At 37.5% G+C, this 25,995-nt stretch overlaps 1 protein-coding gene and 2 pseudogenes across 1 annotated transcript; 2 read left to right on the plus strand and 1 right to left on the minus strand.

Moving 5' to 3' along the window:
• The first annotated feature begins 11,433 nt into the window (after positions 1 to 11,433).
• On the plus strand, positions 11,434 to 12,371 carry LOC120875914 (annotated as a pseudogene).
• Positions 12,372 to 21,223: 8,852 nt separating this feature from the next.
• On the minus strand, positions 21,224 to 22,162 carry LOC120876639 (olfactory receptor 51V1-like). The gene has a single exon (XM_040258607.1). It carries the CDS (start codon positions 22,154 to 22,156, stop codon positions 21,224 to 21,226), a length of 933 nt encoding a protein of 310 aa, XP_040114541.1. The 5' UTR covers positions 22,157 to 22,162.
• Positions 22,163 to 22,537: 375 nt separating this feature from the next.
• LOC120875915 lies at positions 22,538 to 25,185 on the plus strand (annotated as a pseudogene).
• The last annotated feature ends 810 nt before the right edge of the window (positions 25,186 to 25,995 follow it).

Raw genomic sequence — 25,995 nt, forward strand, 5'->3', positions numbered from 1 at the left:
GTACATCATCATACATAAAAAGTAATTTTCAAATGAGGTATGTAGGGTATAATATGACTGTGGGTTCACAGTCAAGTTTTTTAAGCCTATAATTAGCTAACGAGACCAATAACAAGGTGTAATAATTGAGCAACTATTTTTTGGTCTCTTAAATAGGAGATTAGAAATAGGTCAAGTATTGACACTTCTGGAGAAAATACAAGAAAAGTAATTACCTTACCTTTTATAAGAATAAATAGTTAGAATTTAAACATTGATTCAGGTGATTAGAAGCGAGTAATATAACCAAAGATATGTTTTCTGTGTAGAAAATAGTAGTGGAGTGCAGATATATTTTCTTTGATTTTTGAAATATAATTCTCATACAGAAAAGTGAAAATAACCAGTTTTGTAAAGTTCATGAAAATAACTTCTAGATGAAGAAACAATTTCTCATTCCTTACAAGTCTTGTGTTGTGTTCCTTCACCATTACATTACAGTCTCTCATTCTTCCTAAAGATAATCTCTATATTAATAGCTAAAGTAATTATACATTTTTTATATATATGTTTATAACCTAAGCATGCATTCTTAAACCTTATAGTTTAGTTTTGCTGATTTTTCAATTTTATATAATTGGAAGCACATAGTATTGATTTTTTTCTGTTTTTCTTCTTGTGAATTTTTGACTAGAATATTTTTTGTACATCTATCATGTTCATGTTCTTTGCTGCATAATGTACTATGGTATGAATATACTACAGCTTTTTTACCCATCCTCTGTTTATGGGCATTGAGAAGATTTGATTTTGAAGAACACAATTTTAAACATTCTTGTATATGTATCTTGGTGCACTTAGAGTGATGATTTCTGCATCTAAAAGTCTTATTGCTAATTCATAGGGTACTGCCAATGTTAGTAAGTGGTTTAATGCATTTCTAAAATATTGGTTCAATTATATTCACTGGCAGAATATAAGAATCTTTATTACTGGACATCTTTACTAATATTTGATACACTTATCATCATTTTAGCCATATGGTACATTTATAATAGTAGTTCTTTGTGATTTTAGTTATCATTTTCAAATAAATAATCAGATTAAATCAAATATTTACATATTTATGTCATGATACATTTGGATTTTTTCTATTATTTTTATTATATTATGAGGTATTTATATATTTTGATGTAACCTTTTTCTAGATTATACACGTTAAAAATATTTTCTGCTTTTTGTAGAATACTTGAAATATTTTTGAAGAATAGGTATCTTAAATAATCAAAATTATCAAATATTTAATTAAATGCTAGTTGCTTCTGTTGCAGAAATTCAGGGAGGGGAGGGGCTCCCAGGACCTAAGATTGAGCTCTTGCTTAATAGTCAGAAATGAATTATCTGAACAGAGGCACATGTGTTGACAAAGAAGAAACTTTATTGGAGAGGGAAAGGGGCACTGGGGCAGGAGAGCTGGGGCAGAAAGGGTAAGGGAACCTGAAAGAACTGCTCTATTATGTGGCTCAAAATTTCAGGTTTTATGGTAATGGGCCTAGTTTCTGGGTTGGCCCCAGCCAACCATCTTTCTTGGCCCATGTTTGCTCTAACTCAGGGATCATCATGGTGGCTCACACATCTCGTAGCCAAGATGGATTCTAGCATTATGGATAATTGGCTGTACATATCATCTCCTTTCTCCTCCTTTTGGCCCCTCTCTAGATTTCCTAGGTTTTGTTTGTTTGTCTGTTTGTTTGTTTTCAGCTAGCACCATTTCCTTTATCAGCAACTCTCTTTGTGAGATAATTCATGAAACTGGTTATCATTGTGCCTGGCCAAAGTAGGTGGTTTCAGTCAACAGTTTCAAACATTTCCATGTTGATCTAAGAAATCTTTTCCTCTCATGTGTTTATGACATAGTCATCTTATACAATGACATTCTTTCATATTTAGACTAAAATTCATTTAAAATTGCTTTTCAGTTGCAGGTGAAATAGAGAGTATTACATATTTTTAAGTTTCATTATTAAAAATGGCATGTAATTAACTGTATATATTTAAAATGCACTATCCAGTGAATCTTGGCATATGCACAAGCTCATAAAACCATTACCATTATCAACCTGTGACTCTCCTAAATTTCCTCATGTGCATTTATAATGCTGTACTTGGGTAGATACCCGTCTTCTGCTGCTGCTAAGTCACTTCAGTCATGTCCGACTCTGTGCGACCCCATAGGTGGCAACCCACCAGATTCCACTGTCCCTGGGATTCTCCAGGCAAGAACACTGGAGTGGGTTGCCATTTCTTTCTCCAATGCATGAAAGTGAAAAGTGAAAGTGAAGCCACTCAGTCATGTCCGACCCTCAGCAACCCCATGGACTGCAGCCTTCTAGGCCCCTCTGTCCATAGCATTTTCCAGGCAAGAGTACTGGAGTGGGGTGCCATTGCCTGCTCCGAGATACCCGTCTTCAGGCAACCACATATCTATTTGAAATCACTAAATGTCAGTGTGAATTTTTAGAATTTTACGTAAATGTGAGACAAGAGGGAAGGGAGCAGGCACAACTTTTGAAAGAATTACATAGTCTGAGGACATGAAATAAACTGATAGAATCAAATGGGTCCAAGATGATTAATGACTTGACTTCCACTAGAACTTGAGCCTCACTATACGCTCATTGTACCACATCAGTAAGCTAAATGACACACTGACAGGCACCATGACAATTTCAAGGCCATCAAAAACTAAAACTTGGGTAGTGGCTCAGTTCCTGGAAATCTCCACCCCTTACCCCAAATGGTTAGAATAATCCTCCCACTCAGCCTATGAAATTATCTATCCAATAAAAATTAGCCACAACATATTTTGAGGCTGCTCTCACCTTCTGAGATGGTGCACACTCTGTCTGCGAAGTGTATTTCTCTCTAAATAATTCTACTTCTTATCTGTCAGTTTGTCTCTCACTGAATTCATTGACAAGACATCAACAATCTGAGCTTCATTAAGTCCCAAGATCAGGTGGGACTTCAATTTAAAGACCATGAATTCAAGTCTCTGTAAGGTCGGACCCCAGGGCCATGATGGGCCACCCCTCCTCTCCCTCCCGACAGTGAGAAAGTCCCTAACGGAGGATCCTCCCGGATCCTGGGGACCAATGACAGCACACTTCGCTGGTTGCCATGATGAGCCGCCCCTCCTCTCCCCACCGGCGGGGGAAGTCCCTAACGGAGGGAGCCTCCCGGATTCCGGGGACCAATGACAGCACACTCGGCCAGCTAAAGCCACCCCGCCCCAGCTGCATGAACGCTCCCCCTCAGCTGCATAGAGAAACCTATCAGCTCACGATGCTGCGAACCGGCAACCTATCCAAACCCCCATCCGCTAGCCCAGCCATCCCTCGCAGCGTGCGTATATAAACAAACTTTCAACATGGCCTGTGTGCGCGGATTTCCTCGACCTGCCCGGTTTGGGTCTGGGAACCCCGCCCCGGAGCGCTTCGCCATTAAAGCCTGTTAGACACTTTTTTTGGTGTACCTGGTCGTCTTTTACCTAAGAGTCTCAATATGGGTTTTGGCTGAGTTCAAGTCCCAGTCAGAGACACATGGTTTCAAATGCAGTAATACCATATGTAATTTCATTTTTTTTTCCCCTTCTCACTTACCTCAGTTATTTTCCAAGGCATTCATCAATAGTTCTCTTTTTTTAATGTTAAAGAGTGTTTTGTTTTATGGATATACCACAATTCATCTATCCTTTCACTTATGGATATTTGGGTTCTTTACAGTATGTATATTTTTTATTCAGTCATGTTCATTTGCAGGGGAGAAGGAATGAACCTCAGGGATATTTTGACTCTGTCACATATTGGATGAGCTCTAATGAAGCCAGAGAAGAGTAAAGGAATTGAAAACATAACAGATAACCATAGTAAGATGAGATGTGAAAGAGATAATAGACAGTTGAAATATGATAATATCACCAGATTAGATGTACCTCATTGTGTTAAAACTATTGTTGAAAATAGACCGAGAGAGAGTGTGCTGTTAAAAATGCAGGAAAGCACATTGGAAATAATCATCAGGTATAGAATATCTAGGAATTATGAAAAGAGGGTGGGGAAATGCAGTGGAGGTGGTATAAAAATGTAATTCAAATCTATTGATACATCTCTCAGTAGACAACTGCTGAGTTACATAGGTTTTCAGTTATTGTGCTTAATTTCTTTAGTGTATCCTTTATTCATCATAACATTTTTGAGGGGGAAAAAAAGATATATGAATTTTTTCCTGCTGCAGTACTTGGCAAACAAGTTGAAATGGAGCAGGACCTTGTGGGGGCTGCCCTGGGAACAAAAGCACTCTCAAGTCTCCTATGCCTTATTTGCAGGGGAAGGCTTCAGTCTTCTAGACCTTTCTGAATTCCAAAGGGCTGATTCAAATAGCTACTAACAAAGGAAGTGGAAGAATGCAAAAATAAAGCAGTCAAGAAAAAGTGTGGAGATAAGGCAGAGCCCTCTTGCTAGTAACTCTTCAAGGGATACATGTAACAATCTGATACATAGCTTGAGTTCTACTATGGGAACTAAGGCCCCTACTCAGGTGGAGGATGGTAACCTTTTATTGACATGGACATAGACTCCAGACTGGCCAGAAGCAGAAGGCTGCTAATTGAAATTCCTAGAACAATATCCTGTTACCACACCACCAAACAATCAGAAGAAAGTCACACACTCTGTAGCCTTCCCCACAAATTTGCCTTTCAAAACTCTTCCTCAAGGCCAGAGGGAGTTTGGACTTTTTGAACATGTTCTGTTCGGTTCAGTTCAGTCACTCAGTCATGTCCTACTCTTTGCAACCCCATGAACAGCAGCACACCAGGCCTCCCTGTCCATCACCAACTCCCAGAGTTTACCCAAACTCATGTCCATTGAGTCGGTGATGCCATCTAACCATCTCATCCTCTGTTGTCCCCTTCTCCTCGTGCCTTCAAACTTCCCAACATCAGGATCTTTTCAAATGAGTCAGTTCTTTGCATCAGGTGGCCAAAATATTAGAGTTTCAGTTTCAACATCAGTCCCTCCATGAACACCCAGGATTGATTTCCTTTAGGATGGACTGGTAGGATCTCCTTGAAGTCCAAGGGACTCTCAAGAGTCTTCTTCAACACCACAGTTCAAAAGCATCAATTCTTCTGCATTCAGCTTTCTTTATATTCCAAATCTCACATTCATACATGACTACTGGAAAAACCATAGCCTTGACTAGATGAACCTTTGTTGACAAAGTAATGTTTCTGCTTTTTAATATTCTGTCTAGGTTGGTCATAATTTTCCTTCCAAGGAGTAAGTGTCTTTTAATTTCATGGCTGCAATCACCATCTGCAGTCATTTTGGAACCCAAAAAAATAAGGTCAGCCACTGTTTCCACTGTTTCCCCATCTATTTCCCATAAAGTGATGGGACCGGATGCCATGATTTTAATTTTCTGAATGTTGGGCTTTAAGCCAACTTTTTCACTCTCCTCTTTCACTTTCATCAAGAGGCTCTTTATTTCTTCACTTTCTGCTGTAAGGGTGGTGTCATCTGCATATCTGAGGTTCTTGATATTTCTTCTGGTAATCTTGATTCTAGCTTGTGCTTCATCCAGCCCAGCATTTCTCATGATGTACTCTGCATATAAGTTAAATAAGCAGGGTGACAATATACAGCCTTGACGTTTTTACTGTTGCTTCTAGACCTGCATACAGGTTTCTCAAGAGGCAGGTCAGATGGTCTGGTATTCCCATCTCTTTCAGAATTTTCCACAGTTTATTGTGATCCACACAGTCAAAGGCTTTGGCATAGTCAATAAAGCAGAAATAGATGTTCTTCTGGAACTCTCTTGCTTTTTCGATGATCCAGCAAATGTTGGCAATTTGATCTCTGGTTCCTCTGCCTTTTCTAAAACCAGCTTGAACATCTGGAAGTGCATACTTCATGTACTGTTGAAGCCTGGCTTGGAGAGTTTTGAGCATTACTTTACTATCACGTGAGATAAGTGCAATTGTGTGGTAGTTTGAGCATTCTTTGTCATTGCATTTCTTTGGGATTGAAATGAAAACTGATCTTTTCCAGTCCTGTGGCCACTGCGGAGTTGTTTTTTGTTTTGTTTTTGTTTTTTCTTTTTAAAGAAATGCAAAAAGCAAAATGGTTGTCTGAGGAGGCCTTACAAATAGCTGTGAAAAGAAGAGAAGTGAAAAGCAAAGGAGAAAAAGGAAAGATATACCCATTTGAATGCAGAGTTCCAAAGAACAGCAAAAAGAGATAAAGCCTTTCTCAATGATCAATGCAAAGAAATAGAGGAAAACAATAGAACGGGAAAGACCATAGAGCTCTTCAAGAAAATTAGAAATACCAAGGGAACATTTCATGCAAAGATGGGCACAATAAAGGACAGAAATGGTATGGACCTAACAGAGGCAGAAGATATTAAGAAGAGGTGACAAGAATACACAGAAGAACTATACAGAAAAGATCTTCATGAGCCGGATAATCATGATGGTCTGATCACTCACCTAGAGCCAGACATCCTCTAATGTGAAGTCAAGTGGGCCTTAGGAAGTATCACTATGAACAAAGCTAGTGGAAGCGATGGAATTCCAGTTTGAGCATGAGTTGCTCACATTCCTTGTTTTATCCTTGAAATAAAACAGTTCCTGCTCTAAATCCCAACTTTTCAGTTTCCTTGTCCTCCTGTGCTTTGCTCATAAGGGTTTGACAAGAAAGTTGTTTTCAAATAGGATATAAGTACTATTGTATTCAGTGTTAAATTACTCCATAATATTAGACCATCTGGAATTAACACCGAAAAAAAATTTTTTTTTTCATCATAGGGGACTGGAGTGCAAAAGTAGGAAGTCAGGAAATACCTGGAGGAATAGTCAAGTTTGGCCTTGGAGTACAAAATAAAGCAGGGCAGATTCTAACAAAGTTTTGCCTGGAGAATACACTGGTTATAGCAAACACTGTTATAGCAAAGACCTTCTTCCAACAACACAGGAGACAACTCTACACATGGACATTACCAGATGGTCAATATCAAAATCAGATTAATCATATTCTTTGTAGCTAAAGATGAGAAGCACTATACAGTCAGCAAAAACCAGAGTGGGAGCTGACATTCAAAAATTGAAGATCATGGCCTCCAGTCCCCTCACTTCATGGCAAATAAATGGGGAAGCAATGAAAACAGTGACAGACTTTATTTTCTTGAGCTCCAGATCACTGCAGATGGTGTCTGCAGCCATGAGATTAAAAGATACTTGCCCCTTGGAAGAATAGCTATGGCAAACTTAGACAGCTATTAAAAAGCAGAGACATTACTTATTGACAAAGGTCTGTACAGTCAAAGCTGTTTTTTGCAATAGTCATGTATGGATGTGAGAGTTGGACCATAAAAAAGGCTGAGTGCCAAATAAGAATCCATGCTTTTGAACTCTGGTTTTGGAGAAGACTTTTGAGTGTCTCTTGGACTATAAGGAGATAAAATCATTCAATCCTAAAGGAAATCAGTCTTGAATATTCATTGGAAGGACTGATGCTGAAGCTGAAGCTCCAATACTTTGGCTACCTGATGAAAAGAGCCAACTTATTAAAAACAAACAAACAAAAAAAAAAAACACCTGATCCTGGGAAAGATTGAGGGCAGGAGGAGAAAGGGACAACAGAAGAAGAGATTGTTAGATGGGATCACAAAATTAATGGACATGAGCTTGAGCAAACCCTGGGGGACGGTGAAGGATAGGGAAGCCTGGTGTGCTGCAGTTCATGGGGTTACAGAGAGACACAACTGAGTGACTGGGCAATGAAATATATTTAAGCATATAGAAGTTCCTGTGATCAAGATGTTGTGGGAAAAGTATAGATCTCCTTTTCTGATAAGACCTATCTCTTTAACCTTCGATCTCTTGAGACAGGAAGTACACAATCCGTGCATTGCTGACTTCTTTTTCCCTTTATCTTTGCAAGTCTTACTTCTACAGAGCTTGCATGCTTGCTAAGAGACTTCAGTCATGTCTGACTCTTTGTGACCCTATGGACTCTAGCCTGCAGGTCTCCTCTGTCCATAGCATTCTCCAGGCAAGAATACTGGAGTAGGTTGCCATGCCCTTCTCCAGGGGATCTTTCTGACCCAGGGTTCAAACCCATATTTCTTACGTCTGTCTTCTGTATTGTCAGGTGGGTTCTTTACCACTAGTGCCACCTAGGAAGCTCCTTACAGAACTCGCTAAGCAACAAGGCCCCATCTGTCCTACCATTTGCAAACACACTCCTGCCTAGATCACTGATATGCACTGGGAAATCTTTGGAATGATGCTGAATGGTCAAGAGTAAATAAGTAGAGTGAATAAAAAGAGGCAGTTCTTTGCTTTATTTCCAATTGCATTTCCTTAAAAAGCATGAGATAAAGTAGGCCAATTTACTCAGTCATTGATTGGAGTCCTACTCTATGAAACTTTGCAACTTGGTGTTTCTTTTCTATGTCACCTATGTGAGAATAAGAGGAACACCAACTTCTAGTGCTCCGAGAAGCACAATTGCTCTCTTTGATGAAGACAACATTGTCATCTCTTTCTGGACTAGATACATCCAGTCTCCTGGAAATTGAGTGAGAAGAGTATCCCAAGAAATGTTAATTTCCTTCTAGCCCCTCCTTCTTTGTCTCATGGAGTAAAATAATAATAATAACTCTCTGAAATTGAAAAAGTTTAATGAATTTGGTCAGCAGGGAAAATGATATTCCAAGCAAATTTTTCATAACTAAGATCAGCAAAGAACAACCTTCTCTTGCAAAGAATAACTTCTTTTCATAGCTAGGACTAGCAAAGAACATCTGGCCACTTCTCACTCTTGCTTATGGAAACTAAGCGGATAGTTAGGAATGTGTCCTAGGTCAAGTGGAGATGTCATTAAATCTTGAAGTACAAACACAAGTACAAAACAATGAATGGAAACTGCAGAAAAATAAAAGCCCAAGTCATAAAAATAAGTGTTAAAACTTTTTGGTATAGTCTGACTTTGAAGTTCTAGGAACTACAATTCAAAAACAGTAATAATAAATTTGAGAGTCTCCTTTAGAAGATCAAGAAGTTAAGGGCAGTGAGCATCAGGCTATTGGAGATGCTGAGTAGACCTGCAGATGTTTTAGTTGAATGAGAGAGGATCTTAAATGACTTGAAAACTATGTATCTTCAGCTGTTGTATCTGGAGAGACACAGTTCAAAAAGAAAGACAGTGGTTACAGAGTAGACATTAGCTCTATATAAGCTCAACTTCTTGTAAGAGTTGTACAGTAATTACGCACATAGTTGTGGAAAGTATCAACATATACATAGTCAGCTGTCAGGAAGCTATACTGGATTCTGCATGAAAGGGTGATTTGATAGAACAATTTACAATACATCCCAAATTTAAATATTATGAGTAGAAATAAGGGTTGTCTGGGCCTAGGGAAGCACTCAGAAAACTATTTGGAAGAGATGACTTGATTTATGCAGAAATATTTTGGAAAGTTTAGAAAAACTACACTTTAAAAGCTATCAACCAGCTTGATTTAGACTTCAATAACTAATTGCTATGCTTTAAATTAAAAAAAATATATATATATATATATATTCATTAACCAACGTTCTTGTTATCCTTATAGCTGAACTTTATCGTTCATTACCAGTGTTCAGTTACTGGAAAGTGTCAAGTGTTCCCAGCAACAGCCTTTGTATTGCAATGAGATATCATTTCAGGTATTTCTTTTTTTATTATTTTACTTTACAATACTGTATTGGTTTTGCCATACATCAGCATGAATCCACCACAGGTGTACATGAGTTCCCAATCCTGAACCCCTCCTCCCACCTCCCTCCCCATACCATCTCTCTGGGTCATCCCAGTGCACCAGTTCCAAGCATCCTCTATCTTGCATCGAACCTAGACTGGAGATTCGTTTCTTACATGATAGTATACATGTTTCAATGCCATTCTCCCAAATCATCCCACCCTCTCCCTCTCCCACAGAGTCCAAAAGTCTGTTCTATACATCTGTGTCTCTTTTGCTGTCTCGCATACAGGGTCATCATTACCATCTTTCTAAACTCCATATGTATGTATTAGTATACTGTATTGGTGTTTTTCTTTCTGGCTTACTTCACTCTGTATAGTCAGCTCCAGTTTCATCCACCTCATTAGAAATGATTCAAATGTATTCTTTTTCATGGCTGAGTAATACTCCATTGTGTATATGTACCACAGCTTTCTTATCCATTCATCTGCTGATGGACATCTAGGTTGCTTCCATGTCCTGGCTATTACAAACAGTGCTGCGATGAACATTGGAGTACACATGTCTTTTTCAATTCTGGTTGCCTCAGTGTGTATGCCCAGCAGTGGCATTCTTTTTCTGTTCCTGCTGACTCCCAAGACACTTCCACCTGAATGTGCCTGTGTGTTTTTTAGTTATTCTCCAGAGAACATATTGAACAATTCTCCAAGAGGACCACTCTATATTTTTTGTGTTTCAGCCTTCATAGAAGAAACATTATTCACTCAAGCTTATCCCAAACCTCATCAGCATCTTCTCATTGCTCTCCTGGTGAAACATCCAAGGACTCTCTTCTCCTCCATCACGAACTTTCTAACCCTATCAATTTTATTAACTAATATTTTCAAACTGCAGAATATGTGGTAGAGAGACAGATCGAAGACTGTAGGCACGAAAAAGCCTGAGTAGTGGAGATATAAGACTTGTGTCCTATGTCAGAATTTCCAAGGTCATAAAAAAATATGCAGTTGCCATTGTCTATCTGATGCCGGGGCACTTAAGCAAGTTCATATTTGAAAATTCTCTGCTGAGAAGGAATTTCATGGTAAGGAGACATCTTGTTATTTGCAGTACTGGATTGTTCTGTAGAAACAAGACCTGCTACAGTGAAAGGACAGCAAAGAGTTGGGAGAAAGTTGAGAGGAAAGAAAAATGGGGCCCAAGGACTTTGATGTCTTTCTGTATAATGTAGTATTCCATTTTTCCTTTTTTCTTTTTCATTTTTCTTCTGATTTTAATGAAACATTAAAAAACAAAAGAGAAGATGGAGTGCGATAGGAAGAGGAGAATGACAAAAAAGCCTGATCACATGGGCTCCATCATAGGCCTGGAGTCCAAATATTCAGTTTTTATGCTATGGTAGTCACTGAACATGAGGGGATAACTGTGCTAAAGTGAATACTGGTGAAACTTTCCATAGATCTCAATATTGTCATTTTCTCATTATTGGAAAAAAAAGATAAATAAGCTAATGAAGCTGTTCTCTTATTTCTGTCATTCAGTAGTTGAGTGACTGGCTGAAAATAGCATAGGTATATGAGAGTAGAGAGATTCAGAATTTGACCAGTGTTGCCCCTTCACTAAGATGACCCCTAAACTGCCATGTCTATTATGAATGACACTGTGTTTATGCCCTCTGTGCTGACCTGTACAGTGTTGGATTGGGATTCCATTTTGTGCAATGTACATCATTGCCTTGATGGGAAATTCTCTACTTTTGATCATCATCAAATCTGAACCCAGTCTCCATGAGCCTCTGTATATCTTCCTGGCCATGCTGGGAGCCACGGACATTGCACTTAGCACGAGCATTGTCCCCAAGATGCTTGGAATTTTTTGGTTTCACTTGTCAGTGATCTAATTTGATGCTTGCCTCTTTCAGATGTGGCTCATCCACACATGTCAGGACATTGAAATGGGAGTCCTGCTGGCCATGGTTCTGGGCCACTATGTAGCAATCTGTTATTCTCTGAGGCATGCTACCATATTCACTCAACAGATAGTCACTGACATTGCTGTTGGAGTGACATTGCAGGCAACCTTTCTCTTCATCCCATGCATATTGCTCCTAAAGTGCCATCTTACCTTTTACAGAACTCAGTTAATATCCCATGCTTACTGTGAATACATGACCCTTGTAGGGATTGCCACTACAGATGTTGCTAAGTTCTATGGTCTCCTTGAAGCTATTGTTGTTGGTGACTTTGACTTCATTTTTATCACTCTCTCCTATACACAAATATTTATCACTGTCTTACACCTTCCCCAGAAAGAGGCATGCCTTAAGGCATTTAATACATGTATTCCCCACATACGTATCTTCTTCCAGCTCCAGTTCCAGAACTGGAAGAACTGCTTTTCTCTCCTTTTGTACTCATAGGTTTACCACATATATCTCATCTTACATATGTATCACTTTGTCCATTCTTTAGCAGCTGGTTCCACATTTCCTCAACACTTTTGTCTATGGGGTGAAGACCAAGAACATTCGAGATAAGGTAGTAAAAATTGTTGTTTCAAAGGTCAGGCTTGACATTTGATACAACTAGTTGATCCTATGGATTTAATGTGTCACCTTTTGAGCATATGTGATCTGCAAATCCAGTTAGTGGTTTGGAGTATCATCTTACTTGATGAATACATTAATAAAATGTGAAATATAAGGGATGATATGGTGTTCACAGACTAAATAATAGTCTGAAGGAAGAATCAGAACTCATGACTCTCCTTATCACCAAGGCCATGTTTGAGTGAAATAACAAAATGCAGAGACCCTCTTCAGATCATAGTGGAACATAACTGAATTTTTCCTTATACTTAAAATCACAGGACCCACCTCCTTTGTTTGGTATATAAGTCCCTTTACATTCTTTCTCCAGCTATTAAAAAATCTTTAATGATTACTTTGTCTCATCAAAATCCACCCCTTGAATGTCTCCTTCTGGTCTACTGTAGACATAACTATCTATAAATATATCCTTCTTCATGAAGTTGTATTTACTAAGTATTTTATGCTACCAAATTGGTGAGTCTTATGCCATAAAATGTTTTTTCTGACAAATTTAGGACTGTAGCATACAATGTTATCCTTATATTTTTTATTGTTCTTAAGTGTCTACTTAATTTCTTTATAAAAAGAGCAATTTGAAAAAAATCTTTGGTATTTGGGGTTTCTATGAATGTTCTGAACATAAAGGCAACTTTTAAACTTACTGTAGACCACATTGTTCTAAAGTTCATTCAATTATTTGATTCAACAAACAATTTTGACCTAGCAAGGATGGAAGTCTAAGAAACCTGGACAGAAATTATGAATTTTTAAATTATTATGAATTTTAAAATTTATTTATTTTTGTCTATGCTTGGTCTTCATTGCTGTGAGGACTTTCCTCTAGTTAAGGAAGCAGGGGTTACTCTCTAGTTGTGCACAGGCTTCTTATTATAGTGACTTCTCTTGTTGCAGAGAACACACCCCAAGGTGCCAGGGCTTTAAAAGCTGTGGCTCTTAGGATCTAGAGTGCAGTCTCTGTAGTTGTGGTGCATGGACTTAGTTGCTTCATGGTATGTGGGATTTTCATGGATCAGGGATCCAGTTTGTGTCCCCTGCATTGGCAGGCAGATTCTTTACCACTGAGCCACAAAGAAGCCCTGGAATTCTTATTATATTGGTTTCTAAATGTCTTTTCTTCTTCTTTGTTTTTTATTAAGATTTTCATATCCTAATGATAATATTTCATAGGATATTGAAGTGAAATATTCATTTTCCAAGATCATCACCATTGAGTGCAAGCAATCAAATGTTTGCCAAGTATATTTAATAGAAAAAGCAGATTTCAATTTGGTATGAAAAAAATGGTCAAAATTGGTTACATGTGAGAGTTCTGGAGTCAAATGAACTTGGTTCAAAACTTTAGTCACTTCCTAAATGTATGCATTGGAAAAACATTTATTGTCACAAATTAAGCTATCTAACTTTTAATTATGAATAAAAATAAGTCTTTTGGGGAATGAAGGATGGTGGTTGTCATAGTATAATATAACGGATATCTTTATATAATGGTCTTTATATGGGACTTAGCAACTATTAAGGACTCAGTTATGGCTTTCATCTTTGTTATCATCATTCTTTTTTTTTAATCTTGCAAATCTTCATCATACCTGTCTTATTATTAACTTTTCAGATAGTTATCATTAATAATATTCCACTAAAGTGTATTTTAAAAATACAAATTTAAACTTTTTTCATGACCCATTCTGTTGTCACTCATTGTTGATGTACATGTTGAGTGCAGTATTATTTATATCTGTAACTATTTCCATATCTATATATTTATGTGTCTACAATCAAAATTTTTAATGTTATATGATTTTGTTATTTATAATTTTACAGTTCCTTGGTTGTATTTTTAGCATTTAATAGAATTAAAGTTTCCCACTGTGAATATGGATTACTGTGTAGTTTATTTCTCCTGTTAGAACTACTGAATTTTTATTTTTAAGCTATGAGTAGTTAGACACTTCCATTTATTAAGTAAATATTAAAGCAAATATAATTTATTGCTTGATTGACCTTTTAATCATGGTGAAGTGTTTCTTTTTCTCTAGCAATATATCTTGACCTATTGACTTAGTTTTGTTATTTTCAACTAACTTTTTTTTCTAATTCACTAACCCTACCTTCCACTTCTGTAACTCTGCCTTCCTGATTTATTGAGTTTAGTTTTTGTGGCTCATAGTTTTTATAATATCCATCTAATTCATTCTTCCTATCTCTTTGTCTCACTATTTAATTTTAATTTTGGTATATTTTGGTGAAATTCCCAATTTTCTCATTTATTTACTATTTGTTTCACTGTTTCCTTGAGCATATTAAACACCATTACTTGAAAATTCTTGACTAATAATTACAATAGAAAACAACTGTGTATTTGTTTCAAATTATTTGTTTTTCTCCTTGTTTCTGAACTCATGTTCCTGTCTCTTGCCAAATCTAGTAATTTTTCTACGGTGTCAGATTTGATATATAAAATTTTCTGACCCCATGGACTGTAGCCCACCAGGCTCATATATCCATGGAGCTTTCCAGGCAAGAACACTGGAGTGGTTTGCCATTTCCTTCTCCAGGGGATCTTTCTCACCCAAGGATCGAACCTGCATCTCTTGCATCTCCAGCATTGGCAGGAAGGTTCTTTACCAGCCAGGATTTATTACATTTATCTAGTCAAGATTCTGACTCAACAGAGATTCCTCTCCCTCTTTATTGTCTACATTTCTGCATATAAGGTTTTGCTTGCTAGAGCTTTCAACTGTGAGCTAAGTATACAATCCATAACCCAGTTTAATAATCCTGTGAGTCAAGCACGGCAAGACTGCCAAAAACTCTTTCCCTCTTCCCCCAAAGTTCTTTTCATTTTTGGTCTCCAATTCAGCCAATGTGTGTGTGTGTGTGTGTGTGTGTGCACGTGCACGTGTGTGTGTTAGTTGCTCAGTTGTGTCTGACTCTTTGCAACCCCATGAACTGTGGCTCATCAGACTCTTCTGTCCATGGAATTCTTCTCCAGCTGAGAAGACTGGAGTGGCTTGCCATTCCCTGTTCCAGAGGAGCTTCCCAACTCGGAGATTGTGGGAGAGATTGTCTCCTGCATTGTAAGCAGATTCTTTACTGTCTGAGTCACTGGAAAAGCTCCACTCAGCCAATATGTTATGTGAAAACTACTTCATTATCAGTCTTAGTTCTGGGTTATTCTTTCTCACCTGAATTTAGATACTTATATTGCCTGCTCTGTCTCTCTCTTTTTTTGTTGTTGCTGTTTTTTCCTGACTTTTAAAATTGGTTTTCTGCTAGCAAAAAAATTGTTCTTCTCCTCCTGCTTTATCCTCAGGAACAGCAGGTGACTCTACAAATGTAGCTTTAGACAGTCCACTTTCTCTGTTCTCTGAAATATTCCTCTGTCATTCCATTGCTTCAGATTGTCTGTAATGCATTTTAACTTTTTAAAAAGTTCATTGGTAAAGTGTTTCCTCTAGCTTCCATTATCTGCTTATCTTGACTGAGTTATAATTTAGATTTCATATATATAATATTTTATTTAGCTTGTTTTTACCTTTCAACACATTTAAAATTTATGCTTAGATAACTTTGCAAACACAAAATTATATAATCTTTAGTATATATGAAAACTTTTGTGACTTCTACATATATGAAAAATCAGGTCAAAATTAGGTCAAAATTACACTACATCTCATGAAAAACCCACAGAATATTCTTATTTAAACTGAAACAATGCATTTTCTTATATAAAACTCAAACAATGTAAATTGCTTCTTCTTTTTGCTCTCCTTACTTTCTTATCAGAGTTAATTAAAGAGTGTGATATTCAGGTAATATGTGGAATTATTTAAAATAAAAATGAGCTTCATATAATAAATATTGCTCCTCAGGAATTTTTCATCTACTGTCACGAAACAGACATCTCTGTAATTAAAACTTTTGGGCTTCCTTCATTTTTAAAATTCCTATAACATGGAATATTGTAGAAGTTTCATAATTTAGTTAACTTTTTCTTTAAGTAAACATTTTTTCAAACATATTAATGATGCCATAAACATGTATGTATGTATATATATGTAAACATGCATATATTTTCCTGTATATCTCAAAAGACTAGAATTTCAGAATATATATATATATATACATAATATACACATATATACATATACATACAGACAATCTGTCCTCATTATTTGCTGCAGTTATGTTCTGTGAAGTTATTGCAAACACTCCAGTAAATTCTGAACCATCTTTCCTTTGGAGAAATACAGCATGAAGTTCTTTTGGGCTTCTGGACACATTTTCATCAACCAATTAGCACGTAATCTTTTGTGTGTGTATTTCTGTTTAAAGATACATTTTAATATATGTTAAACACAATTAATACGTATTTCTTACAAATAAGGAATCACATGCAGTGTTTCATTATAATAAAACTAGTCATAAAGGGTTACACATTTTCCTCAACCCGGGTGATGTGTCTGTAAATTTATTTGGATTCTGCCCTCACAACCGGGTTGCCCACTACATGTTATTTAATTGACTACTATCTCATGATCTACAAATTTAGCCATTTTCCCATTTTTCCATAGCATCATCACACACTGTAAATGTTACTTAAGCACTTGTCTGAGCAGCCTCATATGCAGACTATAAATTTCCTCTTTCTTTACTGGATGCATAGTATTTTTGATTCACTAACATTGACCTCATGGACAACGGTGCTATACACATGCCTTACAGATGCTTATCCAGCATATTATTTCTTTCATAGAGTAAATCACAGCTTTGTATTTAGGAACAGAGGCAGCACTTCAGCCCTTTGCTTGGGGGCCATTTTATACAGAAAAATCACCACTGGAAGCACAAAAATGAGAAAAAAAAACACATTATAAAAAGACTGCAAGAAAGGGTACTCATTTATAGTATAAGATCTGAAACAAGAAGGCAGAACATCACCCTGTGGAGATGGGAATATGTGCATTGGACAATTCAAATATTTTGCTGATCTGTGCACAATTACCAATGACAATGAAGACACTCTTCAGTATTGATTTTGATATTTCAAATAAATTTTAACAAGTAGGTGAGTTTACAAATCTGCAAATTATAAGGATTTTATATGTATATATTTGCTGTTCAGTTGTCAAGTTGTATCCAACTCTGAGACACAACTGAAGCAACTTACCACAAGTGCATATATATATATACAGTTGTTGATTTACTAACTTATGTCCAACTTTTTGCTGCTTTATAGTCTGTAGCCCACCAAGCTCCTCTGTCCATGGGATTTCCCAGGCAAGAATACTGGAGTGGGTTGCTATTATCTTCTCCAGGGGATCTTCCCAATCCAGGGATTGAACCCACATCTTCTGCATTGGCAGTTGGGTTCTTTTCCACTGAGCCACCATGGAAGCGAATATGTATGTATGAAAAAACGGGAAGGTGTTAGTTGCTCAGTCATGTCCAACTCTTTGGAACTCAATGGACTACAGCCCACCAGGCTCTTCTGTCCCTGGAATTCTCCACGCAAGAATACTGGAGTGGGTAGCCATTCTCTTCTCCAGGGGATCTTCTTAACTCAAGGATCAAACCCGTGTTTCCTGCACTGCAAGCAGATTCTTTACCATTTAAGCCACCAGGGAAGCCCCATATATATGCATAAACATATACCATGTGTATATATATTCACACATATGCACATAATGCATTAATACTAAAGTGAAAGTGAAGTCGCTCAGCCGTGTCCGACTCTTTACGACTCCGTAAACTGTAGCCTACTGGTCTCCTCCATCCACGGGATTTTCCAGGCAAGAGTACTGGAGTGGGTTGCCATTTCCTTCTCTAGGGGATCTTCCAACCCAGGGATTGAAGCCGGGTCTCTCACATTGCAGGCAGATGTTTAACAGTCTGAGCCACCAAGGATTAATAACACATTTCTAATTATAAGTCATCTATATATTTTAATTTAATTAAAGACTGAATGTGTAAAAATAGCATTTGACTTCATTTCATGAATCACTTTTTTTTCAAGTTTTCTTTTTTCACTGTTATTTACATGGGTTCCTTTCAGTTTGTGTCTTCCAGTCAGTTTTTAGAATAAAGAAACTGAGAGGATAACTTACAATATGAGATTTTAAAGAGACCTGAATACTGGGAAACTTTTCTTAGAAATATTTATGGAGAAAAAAAAAAAAAAAACCCTCAACTTACATAAAATTTTAAATTCCCCAAACCTACTTTACTGTTGTATAAAATGGGGCATACTACTGCCCATGGCTAACTCTGCTAGTTATTCTTACTTCAGAATTTGACTTATGATATACATAAATGTATTTTGTTTAATGTCAACCTTAATGTATATATGATAGGGATCATTTACTTATCATCATTGATCAATATGATTATTGAATATGACATTTCTTCCCATCCTTATTTCTGAAATAATATACATTCTCCATTGTAACTAGAACAAGTTAATTAACAATAATTTGCAAATAAGACTGATGCAAAAGGCAGGGATTCTGCAATTTTAAAATTACCATCACAGGGAAATCAGAAGAAAGGCAGCATCAAGGAACTCATCTGACAAGGGCAGAGCTGTTTAGGCAGACTGAGCTATAGGGATGTGTGTGGGCATGAATGGTGACCATTCTGAAAGGCAAGAGTAAAAAACATAAACTCAGAGTCTTTTACGTAAAAAGAAAAAACAACCATTATTTTTCTCATAATAGTGTGCTAAAAGACAAACTGAAAACTAACAAAGCAAATAATAATTTTCAAAATTGAATATTTCCATATTCTCTAGAATATTATGGATGGAACATTATACTCATATTTTTCTTGAACTTTTTATTTTATATTGGAGTATATCTGATTAACAAAGTTGTGATAGTTTCAGCTGTGCAACAAAGTGATTCAGTTATACACATACATGTATCTATTGTTTTTGAAATTCTTTTCCCATTGAGGTTGTTACATGATACTGAGCAGACCTCCCTGTGCTATACAGGGAGTTTTGTATACTTCAAAGTAAATGTGCGGCAATTTACTTCCAAATTGTGTAGTTTAACTGCAGTTAGCTTCTGCTAGTAACCCTGCTGCCCCAGTCATGACGAGTACATAGCCATGATTAAGTTGCAATATTCAAAGTAAGAAAGAAAAAAAAAAGAAAAACAACAAATCTTGAGACACACCAGATTTTTCTTTGACTTTTTTTTGGGGGGGGGGCATTTTTTTAAGTGGAAACCTCCCCCAAAATATACACCTGCTTTTGATGATTGAATTAAATTATCTAATTTTACATATGAAGAGGATGAGAATTAGAAATGGGACATATACTCAAAAGATTCTCAAAAACACAGTTCTATCCTTGGATTAACCACTAATGTATTAGTAAAACATTAGTACCTCTGTACCTCATTCTCCTCTCCTAAAAATGAAGAGGCTGATCAAACTGTCTGTAAAGTGTCATTTTGTCTACAGATCCCAAGGGTAAAGTCAATTGATGTTAAAATCAGTTAAGTGTTAGTTGCTCAGTAGTGTCTGACTCTTTGAGACCCTATGAACTGTAGCCTGCAGGCTCCTAACTCCATGGGATTCTTGAGGCAAGAATAACAGAGTGGGTTGCCATGACCTCCTCCAAAAGTCAATTAAAATATCGTTTAAAAATCAATGAGCATCCCACACTACTCTAAATTTACTACAAATTGCAAATGTATGTATTTGGGTGTACTGGCTAGGAAATATAGAAATGTGGTAGCAGATTCAATGTCCTTATTTATCAGACTTTTGCATTAGCTATGTAATGTAATCTATGAATATCATACATTTTACTAGATGGAAAGGAATGGGCTCTCCAGACACTTTTGTTCAGTAATAAGTAGAAGTATGAATGATCACTATAGAGATGATTTGTGACACATAAAAATAATATATAAAATCTGCTTCTTCTATGTGTATTAAACACATATAATAGTACATGAAAAAATAAAATATTCTAAGCTAGAATTCAAAAAAACATAGATGTATTATCAGTTCAGTTCAGCTGCTCAATCGTGTCCGACTCTTTGTGATCCAATGAATTGCAGCACGCCAGGCCTCCTTGTCCATCACCAACTCCCAGAGTTCACTCAGATTCACGTCCATTGAGTCAGTGATGCCATCCAGCCATCTCATCCTCTGTCGGCCCCTTCTCCTCCTGCCCCTAATCCCTCTCAGCATCAGAGTCTTTTCCAATGAGTCAACTCTTTGCATGAGGTGGCCAAAGTACTGGAGTTTCAGCTTTAGCATCATTCCTTCCAAAGAACACCCAGGGCTGATCTCCTTCAGAATGGACTGGTTGGATCTCCTTGCAGTCCAAGGGACTCTCAATAGTCTTCTCCAGCACCACAGTTCAAAAGCATCAATTCTTCAGTGCTCAGCCTTCTTCACAGTCCAACTCTCACATCCATACATGACCACAGGAAAAATCATAGCCTTAGAAATTTGAAAATGCTCATTGGTTCACTTCAGTTAATATTATACTTAATTTTACAATTAAGAAATAAGACAAATAACCCTTTCTCTCTCTGACTATAAGACTAGTAACTTTTTCTCTACCTATTTATCTGATTTTCAAAAACTAATATAAAAAATTACTTTTTATATTTTTGCAGGTCAATCATGTTAAATTTAAAACAATGGCAGTAGAAAACAGTGGCAAAATAAAGAAAATTACCATAAATATGCCTTTAACCTGTTAAGTATTTCATATACAGTTATTGTTGTTAAAAGTCATTATTATTCACCTCTCTTGCAAATACTACCTTCCCTCCCCTGAAACACATTAACCTCTAGAACTCAAGTTTGTTTAATGAACCATCTCTGAATCCTGTTACGGATTTGTTGGGTCTTGATGCTGTAGATGATGGGGTTCATCAAGGGTGGGAAAAGGATGTAGATGTTGCCCATGAGGACATGGACCACAGGCGAGAGGTGCTTCCCAAAGCGGTGTACCATAGTCAGACCAATGATTGGAATATAGAAAACCAAGACAGCACAGATGTGGGAGACACAGGTCTTCAAGGACTTGAGCCACTCCTCTTGAGATGCAATAGTCAAGACAGAGTGCAGGATCAATATGTAGGAGATGAAAATGAGCACTGAATCCAAAAGCAGTGTGCAGATCACCAGGGCTAAGGCATAGAAACTATTAAAGCGTATGTCAGAGCAGGCCAGCCGGAGTAGGTCCTGGTGCAAGCAGAAGGAGTGGGAAAGGATGCGGGGTCGGCAGTAATGGAAAAACTTGAGGCGGACAATGGGAGCAGTAATAAACAGGAAACTCCTCCCTAAAATGACCACACCGATGTTGATGATTCTGGTATTGGTGAGGATAGATGTGTATCTTAGAGGATTGCAGATTGCAGTAAAGCGATCGAAGGCCATGGCGAGAAGGACTCCAGACTCTATGCAAGATAGACCATGAACAAAGAAGGTTTGGGCAATGCAGGCATCCAGACCAATCTCCTGGCTGAGCCCCCACAGGATCCCCAGCACCGTGTGCACTGTGGACAGCCCCATGCACAGGTCAGTGAGGGCCAGCATGGCCAGGAAGTAGAACATGGGCTCATGCAGGCTCGGCTCAGTACGGATCACATGCAGCACCAGGCAGTTTCCTGACAGTACCATAACATATATACAGGAGAAGGGGATGGAGAGCCAGGGATAGTCCTGTTCCAGACCAGGGAAACCCGTAAGGAGAAAGGTAGAGTTACTGATTTTGGAATCAGACATTGATTTCCAGAGACAGTAACCTCTCAAGGAAAAATGACTGCCTTCATAAAAACTCTGAAGTAACAGCTGTGATAAGAATTGGATTAGTACAGTAGCTCATTAAATATACAACCAAGGCTTGTAGTTTTTCAGAAGCCAAGTATTCTCTGAAACAGAGACAAATTTAGGCCTACACATGAAACTTCCCTGTTATTAGATTTTTGGCCCCATCAGAGGTCACCACCAATTTTTAGCTGAATGCTTCACATTACAGGTCTCAAATATGAATGATCTTTTACTTGGCAAAGAATAATAATGTTTAAGCATGCAAAGTAGAAAAAGAAAACACATCTGGGTTGTTTACAAGTATATCCTGGTGACATAAATTGCAAAGCACAGCTAATGGGTAGAGGATTAAACTCTGCTTATTACATAAGGCACTAAGTCATTTATAACAGTCATTTATCAGTGATGTTGTCCATTCCACTCATGTTTCAGAGACTTAGTAAAAGACAACTGTCACTCACAGATGTAGAGATGTTCTTGCCAATCCTGAAAATCAATCATACTCCTTTTTTTTTTTTCCCTTGGGTCACAGTGGTCTCTAGATTCCAGGAGAAGCAAGATTTATGCAGGTGCAAACCGTATAGGAGCCACTGGAGTAAATCCCAGATCCTGGGAGATGTTGAGGATGAGTGATGCAACATATAGTGCCTACGTCCCTTGGGAAGAATGGGAGAAAACCCATTGGGAGTGTGTTCACAGCAGACTTTCACTTCACCAAGTTTTGAATAATATTGCGAGTCAGTTCAGTTTAGTTACTCAGTCGTGTCCAACTCTTTGTGACCCCGTGGACTGCAGCAGGCCAGGGTTCCTTATCCATCACCAACTCCTGGAGCTTGCTCAAACTCATGGTGGCCAAAGTATTGGAGTTTCAGCCTCAGTATCAGTCTTCCAATGAATATTCAGGATTGATTTCCTTTAGGATGGACTGATTGGATGCCCTCACAGTCCAAGGGACTCTCGAGTCTTCTCCAAAACCACAGTTCAAAAACATCAACTCTTCAGTGCTCAGCTTTCTTTATAGTCCAACTTTCACATCCATACATGACTACTTGGAAAAATCATAGCTTTGACTAGATGGACCTTTGTTGGCAAAGTAATGTTTCTGCTTTTTAATATGCTGTCTAGGTTGTCATAATTTTTCTTCCAAGGTGCAAGCATCATAGTTGCAGTCACCATCTGCAGTGATTTTGGAGCCCCAAAATGTAGTCTCTCACTGTTTCCATTGTTTCCCCATCTATTTTCCTTGAAGTGATGGGACCAGATGCCATGATCTCAGTTTTCTGAATGTTGAGGTTTTTTTTTTTTAAGCCAACTTTTTCACCCTCCTCTTTCATTGTCATCAAATTTACAAAAAAAAAAAAAAGTCTCACCCTGGGAAATTTGGAAATGAGCTTTGGACAGAGAGATCCAGGAAGCTTTAGTAGTTTCCTTCCTCCCTGATTGATGTTTACATTTTATTTGAAGGGAAGCAGATACCTTTTATATAAAACAAGCTATTGCTATTAATGTCAAATTTCATTTTGTTTCCCTTAACTTCAGCTACAGGCTCTCTTGTTCTTTTTTGAATGCATGGCTTAAGTATTCAAAGAGTTCATGTGCTAGCAAATATAAAACACTGCTTAAAGTCACATAATTTTGCATATGATTGAAAATTCTTATAAGCTGGTTAAAATCAGAGCCTCTGTTTTCATAGTGATCATATTAAGGAACTTTGTTTTTAAATATTTACTATGTGCTAGGAGGGCTTCGCTGGTAGCTCAGCTGGTAAAGAATCCACCTGCAATGCAGGAGACCCAGATTCAATTCCTGGGTCAGGAACGTCCCCTGGAGAAGGGATAGTCTACCCACTCCAGTATTCATGTGCTTCCCTGGTGGCTCAGGTGGTAAAGAATTCACCTGCAATGCAGAAGTCCTTGGTTTGATTCCTAGGTTGGGAAGATCCCCTGGAGGAGGGCATGACAGCCCACTCCAGTACTCTTGCCTGGAGAATCCCCATGGACAGAGGACCCTGGCCAGCTACAGTCCATGGAGTTGCAAAGAGTTGGACATAACTGAGTAACTAAGCAGAGTACAGCATAACTTATTAAATTATTAACATTCTAATTATAATTCTGCAGTTGAAAATATTTAGTTCAGCAAAAACAGACCTAGCATATATTGAAATCTGAAATACAACTATTTTCTCAATTCTCACTCATTTAAAAATATGAAATAATATCAGCTATTCAAAATATGAAATATCTATTTTGCTATCACCAAGGTTTCAGAATATTTTACAAAATATTAAGTCCTAGGAATCCAGGGGTGGCTCAGTCAGGAAGTCAACCTGGATGCCTGCATTGCCCAAACTTCCTTTATGCATGGCCTCTTCTGGAGTCCATGCATAGTCTGGAGTCCTTCTTGACATGGCTTTTGATCATTTTACAGCAATCTGTAATCCCCTGGGATATACATCCATATTAAACAATACCAAGATCATCAAATCAGGCTTGCATTTTAATTAAGAGTTTTATTTTCATTGCTCCCATTATCTGTCTAAATTTTTTCCTCTCCTGCCATTCCTACATACTCTTTCATTCTTTCTGTCTTCATCAAGACCTGCTGAGATTATCCTGCTTCAACACCCATTTCAACAGTTTCTATGCCTTGGCTCTGGTGATTTGTACTCTTTTGTTTGATTCCATGTTAACTATTGAGTCCTACATTCTGATCCTGCACTGTCTTGGCTATTCCATCCCAGGAGGAGTGGTTCAAGTCTTTGAAGACCTGTGTCTCTCACATCTGTGCTGTTCTGTTTTTCTATATTCCAATCATCAGTCTGATTATAGTGCACCGCTTTGGGAAACACCTCTCTTCTGTGGTCCATGTCCTCATGGGCAACATCTCCATCGTCTTCCCAGCTCTGATGAATCGCATCATCTACAGTGAAGACCCAACAGATCCGTACCAGGCTTCAGAAGTGGTTCTCCACGAAAATGGAGTGAAACATTTTATGTCAAAAGCTGGTTAATTTCAGAAAACTTTTGGTAAAGAAGGAAAGTATATTGAACATTAAGACTTTATATGACATGTCATTATCATGTGAAAATTTTAAGGATTTATAAATATCAAGAATGGTAAAATTATTTCTCTATTTACTCATTAAGTATAATGTTGAAAGTTCTGATCATAGATTTATTCATCAGAGATCCCTATCATTTTTGTCTAGGAAAAGGTAATATTTACAGTTATCCAGAAAAAATCTTGTCCTGCAGGAAATATCTCCAAGACAATTTTCTGAAGCCATGTGCTATGTGTGTCAGTGAAGGCACAATTTTATCACCAATTGGTATGACTGCTTTGATCAACATAGAAGTTACAACTGGTTTCTAACTTTAAACGATGTCTTCAGATTGGTTCACTCATGAGCTGTTCAAATGCACCATCAGCCTTCTCTTGTTATTAAAGCATCAATTAATAACTTTGTATCTAGCTTCTGAGAGGAACTTTTTAAAAAAAACTATTTTTTTTTGAGAGGAACTTTTATCACTATCATTTTTACATCTATAAATGGCTACCAATCTCACAATCTTAATTTTAGTCTTTGATGTCCTTTAATTCTAAGACTGTTGTCCTTTCCAGTTCTGAATAAATTCATTTAAAGTGAAAGAGGAGAGTGAAAAAGTTGGCTTAATACTCAACATTCAGAAAACTAAGATCATGGCATGGTCCCATCACTTCATGGCAAATATATGGAGAAGCAATGGAAACAGTGACAGACTTTATTTTGGGGGGCTCCAAAATAACTGCAGATG

The sequence above is a fragment of the Oryx dammah genome, unplaced genomic scaffold, assembly GCF_014754425.2.
Source record: "Oryx dammah isolate SB20612 unplaced genomic scaffold, SCBI_Odam_1.1 HiC_scaffold_17, whole genome shotgun sequence".
NCBI classification, from domain to species: domain Eukaryota; kingdom Metazoa; phylum Chordata; class Mammalia; order Artiodactyla; family Bovidae; genus Oryx; species Oryx dammah.

Coding starts and splice junctions, on each gene's coding strand:
- LOC120876639 (XM_040258607.1), bottom strand. CDS start 22,156: ATGTCTGATTCCAAAATCAGTAACTCTACCTTTCTCCTTACGGGTTTC.